At 47.2% G+C, this 19,576-nt stretch overlaps 1 protein-coding gene across 8 annotated transcripts in view; it reads right to left on the minus strand.

Annotated features, from left to right (window-relative positions):
- SMPD4 (sphingomyelin phosphodiesterase 4) overlaps window positions 1-19,576 on the minus strand; it is a 431,863-nt gene that overhangs the window by 138,334 nt on the left and 273,953 nt on the right. For all 8 annotated transcript variants that reach the window (XM_085636345.1, XM_085636344.1, XM_085636343.1 and 5 more), the window contains one exon: window positions 14,435-14,598. In XM_085636345.1, the coding sequence (XP_085492471.1) occupies window positions 14,435-14,598 (164 nt within the window). The remainder of the gene's footprint in view (window positions 1-14,434; window positions 14,599-19,576) is intronic.

Consider the following 19,576-nt stretch of genomic DNA (forward strand, 5'->3'; position numbering starts at 1 on the left):
AGTGGGAAAATGTGCTCATCTTTTGCACCCCTGAAATAGTGGGAGATTTGGCCAGCAGATACAGTAAATTTGAAACTTATATGGTGAGTGCTTCTAATGCCTTGGCTCCTCTTAGACAACAAAAAATCAAACACCCGGGAGAAAGGGCCCCTTGGTTCTCACCAGAGATTGTACTACTGAAAAAAGAATTTAAAAAATCTTGAAAGCTCTAGAGAAAAGGTTTGACGAAATTAGTAAAGACATCTATGAGAAGGCTGTAAAAAATATCATTACGCCATCCAGGAAGCAAAAGTTGAATTTTTTGCCACAAACTCATCTAGAATTATTCAATCTTGTGAGCATTTTAAAGAACCCTGTAAAAAGCACTGCTGGCTTTCTTCCCACAGACTCAAGATGTAACATACTAGCCGACTTTTGGGGGGGGGGGGGGAGGAATATAGTACTCAACCTTAGTGGGGTGAGAGAGATAGCTAAGGCCCTCCAACAAAGTACGGGTCAATTAAGTACATTACCAGAAATCACACAAGAAGATAACTTTGAGATTCTTAAATCCTTAAAATCAAGCTGTCTATTAGACCCTGCCCCTCCAGACAGTATGCTCAAAGGTGGCAATGATAACTCTGCTAATAGATATGTTCAACTTTTCTCTTAAATCCAAATCAATTTCATCAGCATGGAAACATGCCATTGTGAAGCCGATGCTAAAAAGCCCCCACGGCAGACCCCCTGAAGTGTGAAAACTATCGCCTGATTTCTCTCCTCCCAGGTCCAACTAATATTCTAGAAAAATTTGTCAATAGAAACCTCTCGTTATATCTAGAAACTTATGACATGTTACATTCATTGCAAACTGGCTTTATATCAGGCGGCTCAATGAAAACAGCACTGCTGGTCGCCACAGAAGAACTTAGAGCCATTTGGGTTGAAGGTGCGTCACGGCCCTGATACTATTGGATAGGAGTGTGGCTTTTGCAACCTTCTCCCACCCAATACTAGTAAAATGGCTGGAAGAGGCGGGTATAGGAGGTAGAGCCCTAAAATGGCTCACCTCCTTCAAGAATAGAAGCTTTCAAGTCTGCATACATGTTCTGAAAGTTACTCTCGGGGTTGTGAGGTACCACAGCGGTCCTCTTTAAGCCCCACCTTGTTCAACATGTATGTCCATCCACTGGCAGAGATTATAAAAACCCATGACATGTCTGCAATATCTTAGACTAACAACACTCAGATTATTTTCTCCCTCTCCCACCAAACTAAACACTCTTCCAACCCAATCAATAACTGTCTTAAAAATGTTTTTTTGACTGGCTGGCATCTAGAAGTTTTAAAGTAAATGGGCAGAAAACAGAGATCATGGTGGTAGGCAACAACCCAGCCAAGAGGATGGAGCTCAATTGGCCAAATCTCACGAGGGAGCAACCTATGCCTAAATTGGAGGTCAAGAATGTAGGCTTCTGGCTAGACAACAAGCTCACAATGATAACATCAGTGAAAAGATTAACAGAAACGGCCTACTAAGATCTTTTGGAAAGCTTTTTCACTTGACATCTCGTAGAGTGGTAGTGCAAGATTTAGTCCTTTCACAACTTGATAATGGGAACTCCCTATTTCTGGGTAGACCCAAGGCTGTTACAAAAAGACTTCAAATCATTCAGAATGCTGCAGCATGCATACTACTGAAAATACCCAAACATCAGTCAGTATACAACACTTTGGTAAAACGGCACTGGCTCCCAATAGTCAAGAGGATTCGCTTCAAGGCTCTATGCATTGCGCACAGAGTTATGTACATTGAGGGTTCTAAGCTGACCAAAAGATTACTAACTGCCGATGACCCCATAAGAACGCTGTGCCCCACCAACCAGCAACTTCTTAAAATTGCTAGAATAAAGAGAGTTAGGAGTGGAGGTTGATCCTTTGCATTTTTAGCCTCAAAAGTCTGGAACTCCCTCCCTCTTCAAATAAGGAAAACAGAATCATAATTTAGAAAATGGCAAAAATATCATCCTTTTTAATTAACTGGACAGACAAAAATGTTTTTTGCAAGCTATCTTAGTGCTGGGAAGCCATAATGGGTAGCCATGCACTCTACATATTTCCATGATTAGAATAGATTGAGGTAACCAAACTGAGACTTCAGGAGCCATATTGCCAGATTCCGACTCCTGGGGTTGGGGTGTCTGGATTCTCCATGATTCTATGTGAGAAGGTCTGACCTGTTGAGGAGCTTCTAGTGGCGAACCACTGAAAGCAGTGACAAAGAGGACCATGTGTGGAAACCCCCCATCGCCTGAAGTACTGGGGAGGACGCTTGGGTGGAGTTCCCCCTCATGGACTTGTTGCTACATCCTGCTGAGGAGGTAGGCAAAGTCGTTCCCAGAAGGAACTCCACAAGCAAGTGGATCCTGTGGAGGACAGCCCACCACTAGATGGATTGGGCTAGCTGAGAAAGCTGGGGAGAGTGAGTGCCTCCCTTCTTCTGTATGAAATACAAGGCTGTCATGTTGTCTGTCGGGGAGAGGACCACCTTGCCCACTATGCTGGGAAGTAAGGCCATAAGTGCTAGATGGATAGCAAACAGTTCCAGATAGTTAAGATGGAGGACCATGTGAATGGGATCCCACTGATATTGGACAGTCCTGTTTTGTAAATGCAGGAGGCCTTCATGCCGAGGAGGTGCATGACTTTTCAGACTGTGATCTGTTGATCTGACTGAAAAAAGAGGGAGCAACGTATGGAAGGACTAGATTCTTTCCTGACTGGGACCGGCTTTGCCGACCTACGCATTGAGGATGGCCCCTAAATGGGGTTGGATATGAAGAAGTTGGAGAGGGGACTAAACAGCGTTGATGGTAAAGCCCAGTTCGTGCAGCAGGTTTGTAGTAGCTTGTGTATGTAGGCGACACTGCTGTTGCATTGCGCTCTTTGTCAGCCCATCATCCAGATATGTGAATACATGGATGCCTTGTCCTCGCGGGTGCGCAGCCACTATTGCAAGGAATTTTGTAAACACTTGAGTTGCAGGTGTGACCCCGAACAACATCATTTTGAACGGATCGTGCTGGCCATTTACCACAAACCAGAGTTAGTGCCGATGCCCTGGATGAATCGGGTTGTGAACGTAGGCACCTTTGAAGTCAAGTGCAGCCATGAAATCGCCTTGCTGTAGCAGCAGAATGACATCCTTGTAGAGTGACCACGCGAAAATGTTCTGACAGGATGTAGTCGTTGAGGGGTTGAGGAACCCATCTTTCTTGGGAATGAGGAAGGAGAGGGAATACACCCCTGAACTCTGCAGGTTTTGTGAAACAGTCTCCTTAGCCACTTTGGGGGGGGGGGGGGGGGGGGGGGGTTGTGTGGAGTAGCAAGTCATTGACCGGTTGGGACTGCTCATTTGGGCGAGTCACCTTTGTCTCTACCTTTGGAGCAGTTACCACAGTAGGTCCCTCTGCAGTAGGCTCTTGTGGAGGTTTGCTGTGATGGCGGAAGCTGAAAGGATGTGGAGGTTTCAGGAGAAGTGGTTTTGGAGCCTCCACGATAAGCTAAGCGGCGAAAGGACCAGCAAGGGGGGTTGTTTGTAAAGCGCCCATGGCCTACACCGTCCCCGTGTCTTTCTTTATCTTCTCATCAACCTGGGGCTCAAAAAGATGTTCCCCATCAAAGGGTAGGTTGCGGAGATGTTGTTGAACGTCCGACGTGAAGCCAGAGACATGGAGCCAGGCGTGTCTACCGAGGAGCACGCTGGAGTTGATGTCCCAAACAGCCATGTCAGCAGCATCTAAGGAGCATCGATTAGTGCTGTTTGAGATGAGCTTACCCTCCGAGACCAGCTGATGCCCTCTTATGGTGCTGGGAGATGTTGGAGGAGCTACTCCATCTCGACCCAGGTGGCCCGGTTGAACCTGGAAAGCAGGCCAATGGAGTTGGTGATACACCAATGATTGGCGGACGGCGCTGCAAAGTGCTTGCCGGCAGCCTCTATGTGCTTCCTTTCTTTATCCGGTGGAGGGACGTTGCTGGTACCTGGTGCATTGGCCCGTTTGCGGACAGTATGCACTATCAGGGAATCGGGAGGGAGTTGGCCTCTAATGTAAAGGGGTTATTCATAGTGAAACCTTGAGCATTTCTTATCGACTCGGGGGGGGTGATTACTCAAGTCTTAACCAGCTCCTTGAAAATTTCAGGCGCGTGTTTCAGCATTCCTTTTAAAATCGGCAGGTACTGCTTATAACGGTGGGCAGAGGGAAGGGTTTAGAAGAGGAAGTTCTTTTTAGTGGGTTCTTTGTGCTTGTCCACCCTATAGTATGATCTGGATCTGTGGCATTTTTCGTATAATTATCCATCTGCAGTACTCTCCACCCAATCCATCATCTGCTGCACAATCTGAAAACTTTACTGAAGAATAAATTGTCATTAAAGTAATAAAAAATGCAGCAACGCGTGTTGCTGCTCATTGGAAGGCCCTTTGCAAAGGTTAACTAGTCACCGTTCTGTTGCTTATTGCAATATTTGGGTGCTAAACTGGTACTAGCAAGTTGCAACCAATGGCCAGAGTTAACAGGTGTAAAAATTACAAAACCAAATGAAGTAATACTATCACAAAATGTGCCGAATTATGCTGCATAATTTGCCTTTTCTTGCCGCATAATTTACTCAAACCTGCTGCATAATTTGTCCTTCCGGTGTCGCATAATTACACAGGCAATAGCTAAGATGCAGCCCTACCTAGGACCTTGTGGTAGCGTTGTCTGGAGTGCAGGGTATACGTCAGAATCCATACCCTCAGGGGCATCCACATCATAATAATCACATGGATCTTCTTGTGGGGGCATGCCATATGGTTCCCACCGCCATGTTCTCCCAGGTCGGAATGCGGTGACCCCTGAGGTATATAGAAAAGTGGGTCAAGTAGAGAAGCAGGTAGGGATGTAGATGGTGGAGGAGAGAGTACAGTGGTGGAGGAAGCAGGTAGAAGAAACTCAAGGAAGAGGACTGGTGGGCCTGTCTTGCTTCTTCTACTGTTTGGGTGGTAGCGTAGGCTACAGGGTTTCCTCGCAGCTTAGTTGCCTCTTTGACGGCTGAGTGCCTGATGCTGAAGGCTGTGTGAGAATTCAGCCTGTCTGGGTCTGGATGACAAGATGCTTCTGGTGAGCATAAAGTTCGTCCTGCAGTTTTTAGAGGTCCGGTCAACGGGCCCAATGGACAATTTTTCTGTCAGCATCAAATGCTTGAGCAATGATTTTGGTTTTGACGCAATGGTTTTGGATCCAAAGGTCGGATCAGCGCCGAGCCAGGAGCAAGCGCCGCCAAATGGTATGGCTTCAGGATCTTCTTCAGTGCTGAGCTGAAGCTGTACGTAGATCTGAAGTGGATAGTTGGTGCTGACCATGGCCCGAAGGCTGTGGCAGCCCAGAAGCCTGCATCTGTGAGTCCAGAGCGGGTGAACGCCCCTCACGGAGTGGAAGCTCATTGCAGGAGCAGTGTCAAGGGGGAAGAGTAGTGGGAACTGTACTCACACCTGTTGAGCAGGATGAAGGTCTTCGAACTTGAGGCCAGAGTGGGTGTCGGGCGAGAAAGCCTCCTCATCAGCGTCTGAGGGCTAAAGATAATGGTCCCTCTAGAGATCCTGGGTGCTGAAGAGGTCTGGGGTGTCTTTGCCACTCCAGTGTGACAGACATTTCGAGTTCACGGGGATGGGTGGTCTTGAAGAATTGGCAGGTGTTGCAGGAGGCCTCGTCGTGCTCGGGTGAGAGGCAAAGATTAAGACATGGTAGAGGTCAGTCCAGGGGTATTTTGCACAACACTGAGGGGAGTATGGAAAGGGCACCTGTTCGATCACAGTCAGGGCATGGTGACAGAGGAGCAAGTAGAAGGGAAAAAAATGCCGCAAAGGGCGAGGCTCCATGGGAGCTGAAGTCGACCGGAGGTCTGCCCCAGAAGAAACTGCAGATGTTTGACTAGATATAAAAAAAGGGGAACGCGATCGAAGACAATACTGAAGGAGGGCGAGGAACCATGAAGGCCAAAAAGAACACTGTGACGGCATAGATCCAGAGCACAGGAACACACATCCAAATCAGACAATGGAAAGAAAACAATCTAACAATGGAGTCGATGACCATGCGCCTTACCAGCAAAAGGTGGAGTCACTAACTCGGGACTCGAGAAGTATTCTTCGAAGAAAAACAACTTGCACACATCCGGGCCCAACACTAGATGGCAGGAGTATGCACAGCATGGGCATCTACAGCCACACATTCCTTGAACATTTTTCTATCAAGGTTTCTTTGTGCAACCTCACCATGTACTACACTTACTAACACCTTTAGAACACTAGGGTTTCGTCTGTCAAACCCTCAGCTCAATTCTGGGTAGCTGTGGCACTGAGCATCAAGACTTACACAGAGGAACAAGTGTTAAGCATTTAAACAGCACCAAAACAACTGAAGTCGACATGACACTCAAGAAATCAGACACCAATTTATAAAAAATAGACTGTAATTTTACAAGAATTTAGACACTAGAATGAAAAACATTCACTGGAAGGTTCTGGAAACATAGATTTTACAAGCAATAATTAAACAAAGCAATTTCACTCAACACTGAACAAGCCTTGGCAAAGTAAAGGAATGGGACACTTAAAAAACTTTTTCAAGGAAAACTTAGGTGAGTGTCACTGCTGTCGGTTAAAAGTACTTAGGGTGACCAACTCTGTCTGGGGGCTAGTCCAGGAGACCAGCAAGGTCCTCAAGGGTGGTTACCTTCACAGAAGAAGCAGTTCTTCAGCAGTTCCAGGCACTGTATCTGCGTTCCAATGGATTCCTATGGAGTGGTGCTGGTCCAAGGGATGAAGGATGCACCACAGATGCTGTGGATGCGACACAGCCGAAGAGGGTCTTCCTGCTGGGATTCTATGTCAGGACCGGAGGCTCAGATTATGCTTTTCTTTCCATGCCTTATTTTATAGAACCAAAACACAGCAGCCAGAAAAGCACTAAAAACGTTTTTTGTCCCAACAGCATAGGAAAAACGTAAGAAGAAAACCAACAAAGACCGTCAATAGACTACAAACCCATCAGTCCATAGGGGGATGAGGTAACATAGTCCTTCCATAGTGCCGGAGCCTGTCTCCCTGCCGCCACACCACTTATGCCCTCTGGGGTCTGTATTTCCACCCTGAAAGACTCTTGAACGCCCGCTGGGGTCGTTATTGGCAGTTCGACAGCGGAATCGCCTGAGGGCAGAATTGCACACGTTCAGCTTCAGTGTTCGTTTTTGAGCGCACCGGTTGGCGGATCGGCCTCGTCAGTCTCTGAAGGCCAGCGCGCTCGGGCCAGGTGCAGTCCCTAGCGGTTTTGCCCCGCGCCCAAGAGCTTTGCAGTCCACAGGTCTGCCCGAATACGGTACAGGCTCAGCCTGCCTAGGTGCCTGTCAGGGTTCCACTCCCTCTTTTAGATTAGGTTCACTTTAGCAGTGGCAAGATGGAGCAGGGCACTTATTATGAAGAGGAGGAGTCTGCCCAGTACCTCCCTTTGGATGATGACATCTTTGAGGCTGTGGATAGTTCCATCTACAGATATGTCTATGAGGTGGTAGGCCCCATGGAGGAGCGCCTTTCCAACCGCATTGTGGCAGAGTGCGCCAATTTGGCGCAGGCCCAGCTAGGAGCACCTAACCCCACGCCGACCCCGCTGGCAGTAGGAGGTCCCCAACCTCCTGAGAAGGTATGTGACGAGGGTGTTTCGGAAGTGGCGTAGGGGGTGGACAGACGCCTCTGAGCGCCTGAGGAACGCTTTCTTGGCTAAAACTGTCCTACCTTCCCCTGCGCCGCTTCCGAAGCCAGAGCCCCAAGGTTCTACAGCACCTGGTTCCCCATCTAACGACGGAGGTTCCCCGATGGATTCGGACGATGCCGCAGGATGCCACAGGTATGCTGGATCCGGATGAGATCATGCATCCGCTTTCCGCAGCCTGGGCACCTGGGGATAAGGTGGCCAAGTTTGTGGCGGGCCGTCTCCGCAAGCCACTCGAGAAGGAGGCACGGGGTGCCTCAGGGCTGAGTGTCCGCGCCCCACATTGGAGGGGAAGGTAGCCCTTACCCCGGAACTAGATTCGAAGATGGCTACCTTCCTGGCCAAATATATGAAGGATCCCTGCAAGGGAATCGATCGTTCCTGGCGCTCCTGTCAGGATAAACTCCTGCACGCCATAGGTCCGATAAAGAAAATTCTAGATATGGCGGAGGAAACTAAAGTGACAGGCTCCACCATATCCCCTGACGTCCTGTGGAACTGGGCGCAGAGGGCGATAGTCTTTATGGGTAATACCAACTGCACCCTAGCGACGGAACGCCGGCGTTCCCTTCTAATTAAGCTGGACCCGAAACTGGGCGACTTGGCCTCATCGGAGGCGGGCGCATTGGCTCAGGGGGGCCTGTTCGGGGACCCCTTCGTAAAAGAGTTGGGCAAATTTGTAGCCACTTTTACTTCATTGGATAAGGCCCAGTCCAACATAAAAAGGGTCTTCCAGACACGTTTCTCCAAGGGGGGCCGCACGACCTGCAGTGGCAGACAACAGAACGGTAACAAGGGACAAGGCTCTGGGCGAGGGCAGTACAACTCCTCAGCCAATTACACCAACTTTTGCCCCACCAGGGGACAACGCTTCCACGGCCGGAGCGGCTTCAAGAACAACTCTGGTGGCGGCCAGACAAACGGTAAGTGTTATGCCTGCAGAGCAAGTGCGCATTGGGGGTCGCCTGGTGGCCTTTCAGGATGCTTGGGTGGAGCTTACGTCAGATGCTTGGGTCTTACAGACCATCAAAGGTTTTCACATAGAGTTTTACGATCTGCTGCGGCAGTAAGGGCTTCTGCACCCCATTTCCTTCTCCGTTGCCGATGCCCAGCTGGTCGATGAGGAGGTATCCGCGCTGCTCAGGAAAGGGTCCATTTGTCGATTAGCTCTGCACCCAAATGGCTTCCTCAGCAACATTTTTCTGGTGGACAAAACCGATGGGGAGAGACGCCCGGTAATCAACGTCAAAGAGTTCAACGGCTGGTTGATCTACTGGCATTTTAAAATGGAAGGAATTCATCTCCTCCGGGACGTTCTCCTTTCGATCGATTGGATGGTCAGGTTGGATCTAAAAGACGCCTATCTGGTGGTTTCCATCCATCCTCCGCATCGACGGTTCATCCAGTTTCGCGGTAGGAGTCAAATTTACAAATTCACCGCCCTTCCATTCGGGCTTTCTTCAGCACCATGGTGCTTCACAAAGGTGCTTCACCCAGTGGTAGAGTTTTTAAGGAGTCAGGGTGTGCGGATGATAGTGTACTTAGACGACGTCCTGCTCATGGCTCAGTGTCCCCAGAAGTTGACAGCTCAGCTGCAACAGACGGTTGCCCTCTTGGAGGGTCTAGGGTTTGTCATCAATGGGGACAAGTCGGTCCTTCCACCGACTCAGTCTGGTTTTCCTCGGCTTTGTCGATGGACTCTATCCACTCCTCCTTGAGTCTGTCTTCTCGGAAGATGGCCATAATTCGGCACGTGTTGAGGCAGACCATCGCCAAGACCCATACTTCTCTCTGACAGATTGCCCGAGTGGTAGGACTCCTTTCCTCATCAATTCAGGCAATCTTTCCGGGGCCCCTTCACTATCGTGCCTTGCAGCGCCTAAAAGCGCATCATCTCAGGAGAGGTCATTCATACGATCAAACAGTTCTTCTTTCGGCGGAGGTAAAGAGGAGATGTCATGGTGGCTGACCCACATGGAGGCCTGGAATGGCCGAGCAATCTTCGGGTCAACGCCGGATTTGGTTATAGAGTCGGACGCCAGCAGGTCAGGATGGGGCGCCCGTTGCGGAGAATTCTCCACAGGCAATGTTTGGTCGTCAGAGGAGCAGAAGTTGCATATCAACTGCTTAGAGCTCCTGGCGGGATCGTTTGCAGTTCGTTGCTGGACCAAGGACTAGGCGAGCTCATGTGTCTTGCTAAAGATGGACAACGTCTCTGCGGTCCGTTACGTGAATTGCCTGGGGGGTCCTCGTTCCCGAGCCCTGGCGGACCTTGCAAAGGAGTTTTCGGAATATTGCCTGACTCCGCACGTCTCCTTGACAGCGGAGTATCTCCCAGGCCAGGCCAATCAGGTGGCGGATTGGCACTCCAGATATCTGATGGATTCCAGCCTGTGGAAGCTGGATGTTCAGGTCTTCAGGTGGTTGAACGACCTCTGGGGACCATTCTCGGCAGAACTTTTTGCGTCCCGCCTTGATCAACAACTTCTGCATTTCTTCAGTTGGAGGCCTGATCCCCTAGTGGAGGCCACGGACGCATTCCTCCAGGACTGGAGCCAGGAACAGGGGTATGCATTTCCACCTTTCTCGATGGTGTTGAGGAAGGCAGCCCGGGTCCGGCATCTGGGGGCAGAGTTGGTGATGGTGATGCCGTGTTGGAGGTCACAAGTTTGGTTTCCAGTTCTTCTGGAACTTTCTTGTGATTTTCCAATCCTACTCCCCCAGCTCCCTCATCTCCTTCTCAATCCGGACGGGAGCAGCATCACCTCATCCTCCAAGGCTCTCTCCGCCTCATGGCATGGAGGCTTTCAGGAGACGTTGGTCGCTCCCAGATCTTTCGGGACCTGCTCAGACACTCTGGTCTAAGGCCTGGGCGGACAGTACCTCAAAACGCGATCGGTCCACATGGACTAAGTGGGTGCATTGGTGTCTTCGACGGGACTTGGATCCCGTGGTCGCAGGCGTCGTTCCCATTCTAAACTTCCCTGCAGAATTGGCAACGGATGGTCTGGCGTACCGGTCTATTAATGCAGTACGTTCTGCTATTTCAGCGGCTCATTGTCCAGTGGATGGGGCCCCTGTTGGGGAGCACCCGTTCGTCTGTCAGCTTTTGAGGGGCATTTGCCTATCTTTGCCCTCAGAACCATGATATTCTGCTCTGTGGGACGTCAATTTGGTTTTAAACTTATTTCTGTCTTGGCAACCCAACAAGTATCTTTCCTTGAAGGAGCTTTCAATGAAATTGGCCATGCTTTTATGTCTGGTTTCCTGTCGCAGGGTTTCTGACGTCAGGGCTTTGAACATTACAGCATGAGTCTTCTCCCTGGACGGGGTTACTTTTTCAGTGGGCCGCCGTACCAAGTCGGCATCCAGGACGATTTCGTACCCAGCCTTTACAGATGTCCCTAAGCTTTGTGTAGTGAATTGCCTTAAAACATATGAGGACATGACTCTTGAATTTTGCCCTCCGGGCGAACTGCAACTTCTTATCGCACTGAGGAAACCGCACAGAGCAGTCTCCTCCCCCACTATAGCCAGGTGGGTGCGATGGGTCATGCAGGAGGCAGGAATTGACACAAAGCTATTTGGAGCTCATTCGGTCAGGGGCGCAATGGCCTCTAAGGCTTTTTCCCCAGGAGCCAGGTTAGAGGACCTTATGCGAGCAGCGGACTGGTCCTCTGATTCCCCCTTTAAACGGTTTTACTTCAAGCCAGTGGTGGATGTATCTCAGTTGGTGGTAAGTAAGCTTTGAACTAGCATAATCTGCACCTCCGGTCCGGACATAGAATCGAAATTTGCCTAGAATAGTAACGGTAAGATTCAATTCTATTAAGGACACGGAGGCAAGGATTATCCCACCCGGAGCACCTGCCTGGTATGAACCCACCCGTATCTGAGTAAGTAATCAGTTTCGATAATCCTTTGCTGTTGACTGTGGACTAGTTTTGGTTCAAGGTTGTTATAGACAATGTAGTAATAGTAACATTGGTCTTGTGGATTCTTACGTGGTGTCTCTCTTTTAGGGAATGGCGGTTCAAAACAGGACCAGTGATCGGATGGCGTTCTCGAGCGAAGAAAGAGGGGGATTACACAAGAGGGACGACCTTTCTATCCAGTACTTACACTATGGAAGGACTATGTTACCTCATCCCCCTATGGACTGATGGGATTTGTAGTCTATTGACGGCCTTTGTTGGTTTTCTCCATACGTTTTTCCTATGCTGTTGGGACAAAAAACGTTTTTAGCGCTTTTCTGGCTGATGTGTTTTGGTTCTATAAAATAAAGTGTTCAAAGAAAGGCATAATCCTCACCTCCGTGTCCTTAATAGAATTGAAACTTACCGTTACTATGCTAGGCAAATTTTGATTCCTCTGCCCCCAAAGATGGTGATGGGCTACTGGTTGTAGGGTCGATGTCCCACAAAGTCTTCTACGGTCTGGCCAAAGTCCAGTCGCTTGTTGACGCGGTCACAGGCCAATCCTTCCTGGATTGATAACTTGCCTTCTGAGGGTCCCAGCAAGTCTCAGAGAGCGCTCCCGGGAACAACTCTGTGCATTGGATCTTGGTTGTCGGTGATGCACGGCGGTGGTAGTAGCGACTTGAAGCCTTTAGGCTACTAGCTTTCCACATCAGGCTTCTTCAGCTGGTTGTGTCCCCGTCCTGCAAACAGGAGGCCAGTCAGCTGGCCCATGGAGTATCATGGGTATCATGGTTTCACTGGGCTCTGGAGACAGCTTCTCCTTGAGCAAGACACTGTAGGCACAGTAAATTCCTTCACTAGCCCTCAGGTGCAGTCTTCGACGGAGCAGCCTCTCTTAGCTGGGCTCTTGGTGCATCAGGGCAGTCCTTCTTCCAAGTTGGTCAAAATCTTAGGTCTGGGTGGCCATATTAATCTTCAGAAAACACCCTTAGTGTAGGATGCGGTTGGTAGCCAACGGGCTACCAGGTTCCCTTCCTCCTGATGACCACTTCCTGGAAGTGTGGCATCTGACTATCTAAGGATGCACCAGTTTGCCCACTATCAACATGGCAAGATGCCTTCTCTCGATACTCAGAGCTCCTTAGCCCACTCCCAGAGGTGTGGCTACCGGGGGTGTACATATCCCTGAAAAAAACAGCTTGACAACTGGCTTCTCCTCTCCTGTCCCCAGTGCCAGCCTGCCTAAACAATAGAGCAGCCTCTCTCCCAAATATTCCTTATTTTCCCTCCAAAGGCAGCTTCCCCTTTGATGGTCACCTTTTAGCGCAACACCTGTGTGGCTCCCCGCCTGGGAAAAGAACACTTCTCTCCTATGCAGCCCCCTATGGTGTCATTTTCATGGAAGTCATGCAGAAAGCGGTCTGCAGGACAAGCCTTGTGTACCTCATTATACGGCCACTGGAACCCTTAAGCACCTAGAGTGGCAACTTCTAAAGTTGCCCTTTGCCCACCAGTGACATTATATTTGATTTAACCTTTAAATTGTATTTATTGCACTGATTCTTATGATACCAATCAGTACCAACCTTAGTAGTCCAATTCAGAAGTTAGCAGGGCTGGGGTGCGAGCCTGTAACTCTGTACTTGCCAATGTGGCTACTAGCCTTTCCACATTAAAAAGACAATTCAGGGTTTTTACTGCCAGAACATATAAAAGTACAGGTTCGACTTTTTAACATACAGCAACCTGCCTTAGAGTTTGTTTGGCCAGCCATGTTTAGGCTTTGCCATTCCCTTAAATGGTGAAAGTCTAGTTAGCAGCTAAAAGCTGACCTCAGTGGTAGACTGGGAGCCATGTTTTACCTTGTCCCACTCAGGAAGGTACACAAAGTGCTGCAGTTCCTGTGTGACACTAACTTACAGGCCCTGGGTACCCCATGTACCATAGTAGGGATGTACACGTAAGTTAGGCTATACCAATTGAGGAGAAGCCAATTAACCATGCACCATGTTAAGGTACAGAGCACATGCACTGAGTTCTGTTTAGCAGGGCTTAGGGCAATACACCAGCACCTAGTAGTAAAATGGGGGTAAACATTCTGGGTAAACCTGCAAAAAGCCTGTTTCCTTCCACTTGGTGAGCGCGATACCACGACGTTCTTCAGCAATGATGGCTGAGTGCTACTTGAGTAGATCACCATCCAATATCATGTCATAAAAAGTCCCAAATTTCTGCTGGAAAACTAGTTTATTGTAAGAGCTTGCATTGGGTTTGAGGGAGCTGTAGAAGGAAACCATGTTTTTCAAAACACACTGCATGCTATCACAATCAAAGCCCTTTGTTTCTGTTGCTTCATGGTGGTTTCTCTTTCCTGCCAGGTACTTTCTTCAAGATCTGACGCCTGTTATGTTGGGCGCAGGGCAGGACAGTCAAGTTGATTTGCGCACAATTAATCCATCGCATTTTACACCACTGTTTTTAATCAGCAGTCCCAGAAAGGGTCCCATGCCCATATCAGACGAATTATCATCAAACTTGACTGCAGGCTTATGTCCAAGTGAACATGGTCAGCAATGTGAAAAGCTCTTGAGAAGCAGTTGTGTAGTGCATTAGCATAGCCTAATTTAAGCTGAGATTCAGTTTTAACAGCACAATACAAACTGGAGGGCAAGAAGGATATTGTGTACCATCAGTTTCAACATAGATTGTTGGTCCACTTACCTTTTTGGATCATTTCTGCCAAGTTCGGCTGTGCGAAGACCTTGGACACTCTGAAAATCATTAGTGCGTTTTTTGGGCTGACCAAGTCTGTACGAAGAGCCCGATTCAGGTAGCCTTGGAAAAGCTTTGTGTACATGAGCAGATTCTCCTGCACGAACGGAGCCCTGGAAACAGGCAAGGGACACTAATTACTGAAGTTCATTCAGAAGGGTGGACATGATATGTGAGATGGGAGCGCAAATGCAACTTTCCTAACCCTTTGGACTTTTGGTCCAGTTTGGATCATCTCAATATGTATCTCATCCCTGCTGAAGTCTTTTGTGCTCCCTAACTACACCTACACCACTAAAACAAAATACCCTCACAATTACGTACTGTAAGCAAATCCACATGAATCCCAAATTGTACACTTTCACACTTACCATCTGGAAATGGATGTCTACGATTTGCTAAAAATTGAAATGCAATTTTGAGAAGAGTACATGCTAAACTATTCTAACTGTGGAAGAATGAAAGGTTTCTTACCTGTAATCCCAGTTCTCTCTCAGGGGAATCTCCATTGAAGACATGAGTACTGAAAAGTCCTGACCACATGCAGTGATCCCAGAGCACTTTTTCTAATGTATCTTCTTAAGTATAGAAGTTCGCCTTTCTTCAGGAAGGCCTGTAGAAACTCTTAAGAACATTGTATCACTTATAAGGAAGGCTATTCTGGCCAATTTCTTCACAGTGCCTTTAAAAAGGGCAATGAATATCCCTGTATCTGTATATTTAAGGTCAAATACTTTGTTAGAAAGCTTAAATCTCTTTCACAAACCCTTTTTTTTTTTAAAAGAGAAAGATGAAGGAAAAAAAGGACAGTATAGCCCAATAGACTTCCATTATGTGCATGTAAAAACAGCTTCTACTCCTTTAAAGACCCAGAGACCAGCAGCACTATCCGATCATGCTCAGCAAGTGTCAGTTGCTTCAGTTCCTTTTTCCGGCTCCTGGTGACAGGATCTTCAAGCACTGAGCGCAGCCTTCTTTCCGTCAAAAATCTTCCTGAAGAAAGACAAACATCTACACTTAAGAAGATATATTATGGAAAGGTGCTCTGGAATCCCTGTACGTGGGCGGGACTATTCAGTGATTATGACCATCAATGGAGATCCCCTGAGAGAGAACTCATTTATAAAGAAGCACTCCGCAGGAAATGGGCACTCCTCCCAAATGAAGTACAACTGCAAGAGTAAGATTACAGACAAGGAGCAGTCTCACTGCCCTAAAAACATGGACAATTAAGCTTTCCTGTGATGAGCTGATGGCCCCAAAAACCGTTCAATGTCCCTATTCAATTCCATAATCTTGGCACTTCCAGAAACTGTGCACAGTGCTTTGATGCTTTGTGTCTGCCTCTCAGAAATATCCTCCTGGGTGAAATAAAACCTTCTGAAACTTAACTCTGACAAGACTGAAGTCCTTATCTAGGAGAAATACCCCTCTTTGTAGCCCATGGTACGGTGGCCCAATTTTTTTGCAACCTGCTCTTGTCCCTGCAAAGACAGTACAACATTTTGGGGTAAACATAGAGGAGTATTTTTCCTTCAGTACCCAGGTTAATAAGCTTCATGCCACTTGTTTTGGGCTCGTGAAATACATCAGGAAGATTCTTCCTCTTCTTTCGATGGAAGGTAAACAGCTTATGGTTCAGTCATCCATCTCATTTCACATGCTCTATGGCAATAGAACACAGTTGGGCCTACTAAAATATTTTCCTTCTCAACTGCAGATCATTCAGAATTCTGTCACCCGTCTGTTAACCTCCTGCGGCATCACACTATTAGAAACCATCTGGAAGAACTCTGCTGACTCCTGGTCCACAATCTAGTCTTTTTCAATTAATTGTGCATTGCTTACAAGGTGTTCTCTGGATTGGGCCGCAGGTATTTCTGCTTTTGCATTATACCCAATCTTCCAAATCCGAAACCTAGCTCCTCCTCCTAGGCATTTCTGGAAATATCCAAAGTTCACCTTTCCAGGACAGGTGGCAAATCTTTTACTCTACCTTGGAACCACCTTCTGGAATAAATTCTCTCTTGATCAATCAATTCTATCCAACATACTACCTCTGGAAAAAAAACTAAAACCCATCCTGTTTACTACTATGTCCCAAGTAATTTATCACCATAACATTGAATACTGCAGAGTGCGGGCACTCTGTGCGATACAAATTAGTCATTTATTTAATTCATTAGGGAACCTGAGTAGCATCAATGGACATCCACTACTTTCACATCTCATACTTCCACCTTCTTCCTTGGAAACTCCTGCCGCTGGACAGTAAATTCTATTTTTAATAGAAAGGACGTTATTCAATAGGCTGCCTGTTATCTGCCTAAACTGACCCGGGTGACCTTGACATTGGTTAAGTATGGTAGCAGAGAAATAACGGTTAAGATTAAGAGCTGGAAATGTAGTTTGGTAAAAGTCACTCAATGCTGCAGCCAGGTTGAGGATCTGTACATCTCCCTAAAAGTTACTGTATATACCGACTTTCTACATTTTCGCAAAACAATTCTCGTTTGTCTTCCTTCCAGGTCTTGATTTATTTTCCCTTTTATTCTGGATGTTTAAAGCAATCAATTACAACACACAGATAACCCTGAACCAGGAGAGGTATACATTACCATTATGTCACTAAAATGAATGGAAAATGTCTGACCTAAGCCACCAATCATCCTACTTGTCCACACACATTCTGAATTTTTACTTGGAATCATTTACACTAACTGGCTCTTCCACTGGGACTATCTGCATACACACTGTTAATGTACTGCTAATGCATGCAGCGTAAGCATATCAGAGCGAGACACATGAGGGAGTTAGGAGTCCACAGGAGCAGACAGAGATGCCTACAGTCCCTTGTGCATTTCAGTGGAAGCACTTGAGTGGAGGCAAAATGATGCACACACACAGCCAGTAGCAGTAGGTAAGAGATAAATACTCTACTGAGCTGAGCCAAGTCATTTATTTGAAAAGTTTTATAAAGCATGAACATGATCCGAATCAGAGCGCTGTACATAGTCGCCCGCTTGTAAGGCTAGAGCGGGAAGATCTAGTCGAAATCAACGTAACAACAGTAAAAGCAGATTACAAACAAAGGTAGATCGACATCATTGTATTGCGCACAAGGTAGCTTGCAACGAAGGACAGGTAGCACATAAGATGTGAGCAGTATTTCAAAATGTAAGTGATGTTACCAGCTATTGACACACAATTCTATTCATGATTGAGCCTAAAGTTACTGACCCGGTCGGTACGAGGGCAATGTACGACAACGTCTGCTGGTTGGACGTTAGCAGGTAGAAAATCCCTACAAAACTGTATAAAAACAAAACCAGCATAAAAGGCAAATGGATGGGAACATCTGCATAATGAGCAGTAAGTGGATAGCAACACGGTAGGGGAGGACAATGAAAGGTCATTTCAAAGGTTTAAAAAGTTACAGAACTATTGTCACAGGTGGCTGTTGAGGACCAGGCGTTTGACTTCTTTTTTGAAGGAGGAGGACAAAGAGATTGTTCTGATTTCTGGCAGGAGAGCGTTCCATATTCTCGGTGCAAGTCCGGAGAAAGCGCGGTTGTAAGTTCTTTCCTTTTTGAACTTTGGGGGTTTCAGCAGTAGAGTATTTTTACTCTACTGCTCCTGTAGGCGTCTTAATTTATGACAGCCATACATCAGCGTTAAACTTGATATAACGGTCAACACGAGAGAGCAGTAATGAATCCTGCCGTAGATCTCCCTTTCCTCAGGAAAGGGAGATCTACGGCAGGATTCATTACTGCTCTCTCGTGTTGACCGTTATTCATTCCGGTTGCCATTCTAGTAAGACGCTGACCAGAGGACCTAAACAAAATTCCTTATATCAAGTTTAACGCTGATGTATGGCTGTCATAAATTAAGACGCCTACAGGAGGAGTCCTCTTTAAAATCCAGTTTGACGCTGACTTCGCTCCCAACTGAGCTTTTTAGCCAGTCCCTGATATTTACCTTTAAGAATTCGATTGGACGAGCGATTACTTCCACACTGTGCCAATTCAAGGCCGACCTAAACTGCCCGTTAGGTTGCCATTGTGTAGCTTTAGTCCTGATGAAGACCCGCATGATGATCTAGGATCACTTTTATAGGGTTGAAACGTCGACTTTTCTGAGGCCCAGTCCAAGACCTTGTTTCATAACGAATTGAATTCACCTTTGAAAACATTGTCATTTGTTTATCCTTATACTGGCCTGTTTTACTATGTACATATATTTTCTCTATTCACTGTGTATATATTACGCACTATTTGTGTCACATATGTCACTATGTCACTTTTTCACGAATTCACTTTAATGCTTACATTCTTGGCAGCCTTTCTTTGCTAAAAAAGAAATATATGGGTGTGAATATAAATGATGCAATTTATATATAAAGAATATCTTACCACCCGACATATCTGACTCCACGCAAGTTTATGCGTTTGTTTGTTTTTTATGTGTTCTGTCTAAATATAATTTATTATATTTTTTGGGCAATTTATATATTTAGTTCTCTGTTAAAAGTGTTTGTTAAGCAAAGTAATTGTGTGGTCTCACCCGACAGAGCCACTGTATTTCATATAACTCATACCCAGGTTCTGAGGGACACAGGGTCACCCCATTGTTTATGAAACAACCAGGAAAGGGGGCAGTGCCGCCACCGATCAAGTTCCCGCCGGATTCTGCCGTGCAGTAGTGTATAATTCGTGTGAACCACTTTAGGAAGAGATGGGGCCAGTTGAATCCCCAGATACGGTATCGTGTCTGTTGCCCAACGAAGGGGAAGCTTGGTTTGCAAATAGTCCCGGGTGGAGCGGGACAATGATAGGTCCAGGGCTAAGGACTTCTCTGCATTTACCTTGAACCCGGCAGCCCGAGCGAAGGCATCCAACTCTGCCCAGCAGGCCGGGAGAGCGGATGTCGGGTCAGACAACGATAATAACACGTCATCTGCATTCAGACTAATCGTGTGGACAAAGCCCCCGAATCGTATCCCTGTGATCTCCGGGTTTTGCCTCATCCTCTGAGCTAAAGGTTCCATGTACAGGGCAAAGAGAAGGGGGGACAGAGGACACCCCTGCC

This window comes from Triturus cristatus, chromosome 11 (genome assembly GCF_964204655.1).
Source record: "Triturus cristatus chromosome 11, aTriCri1.1, whole genome shotgun sequence".
Lineage (NCBI taxonomy): Eukaryota > Metazoa > Chordata > Amphibia > Caudata > Salamandridae > Triturus > Triturus cristatus.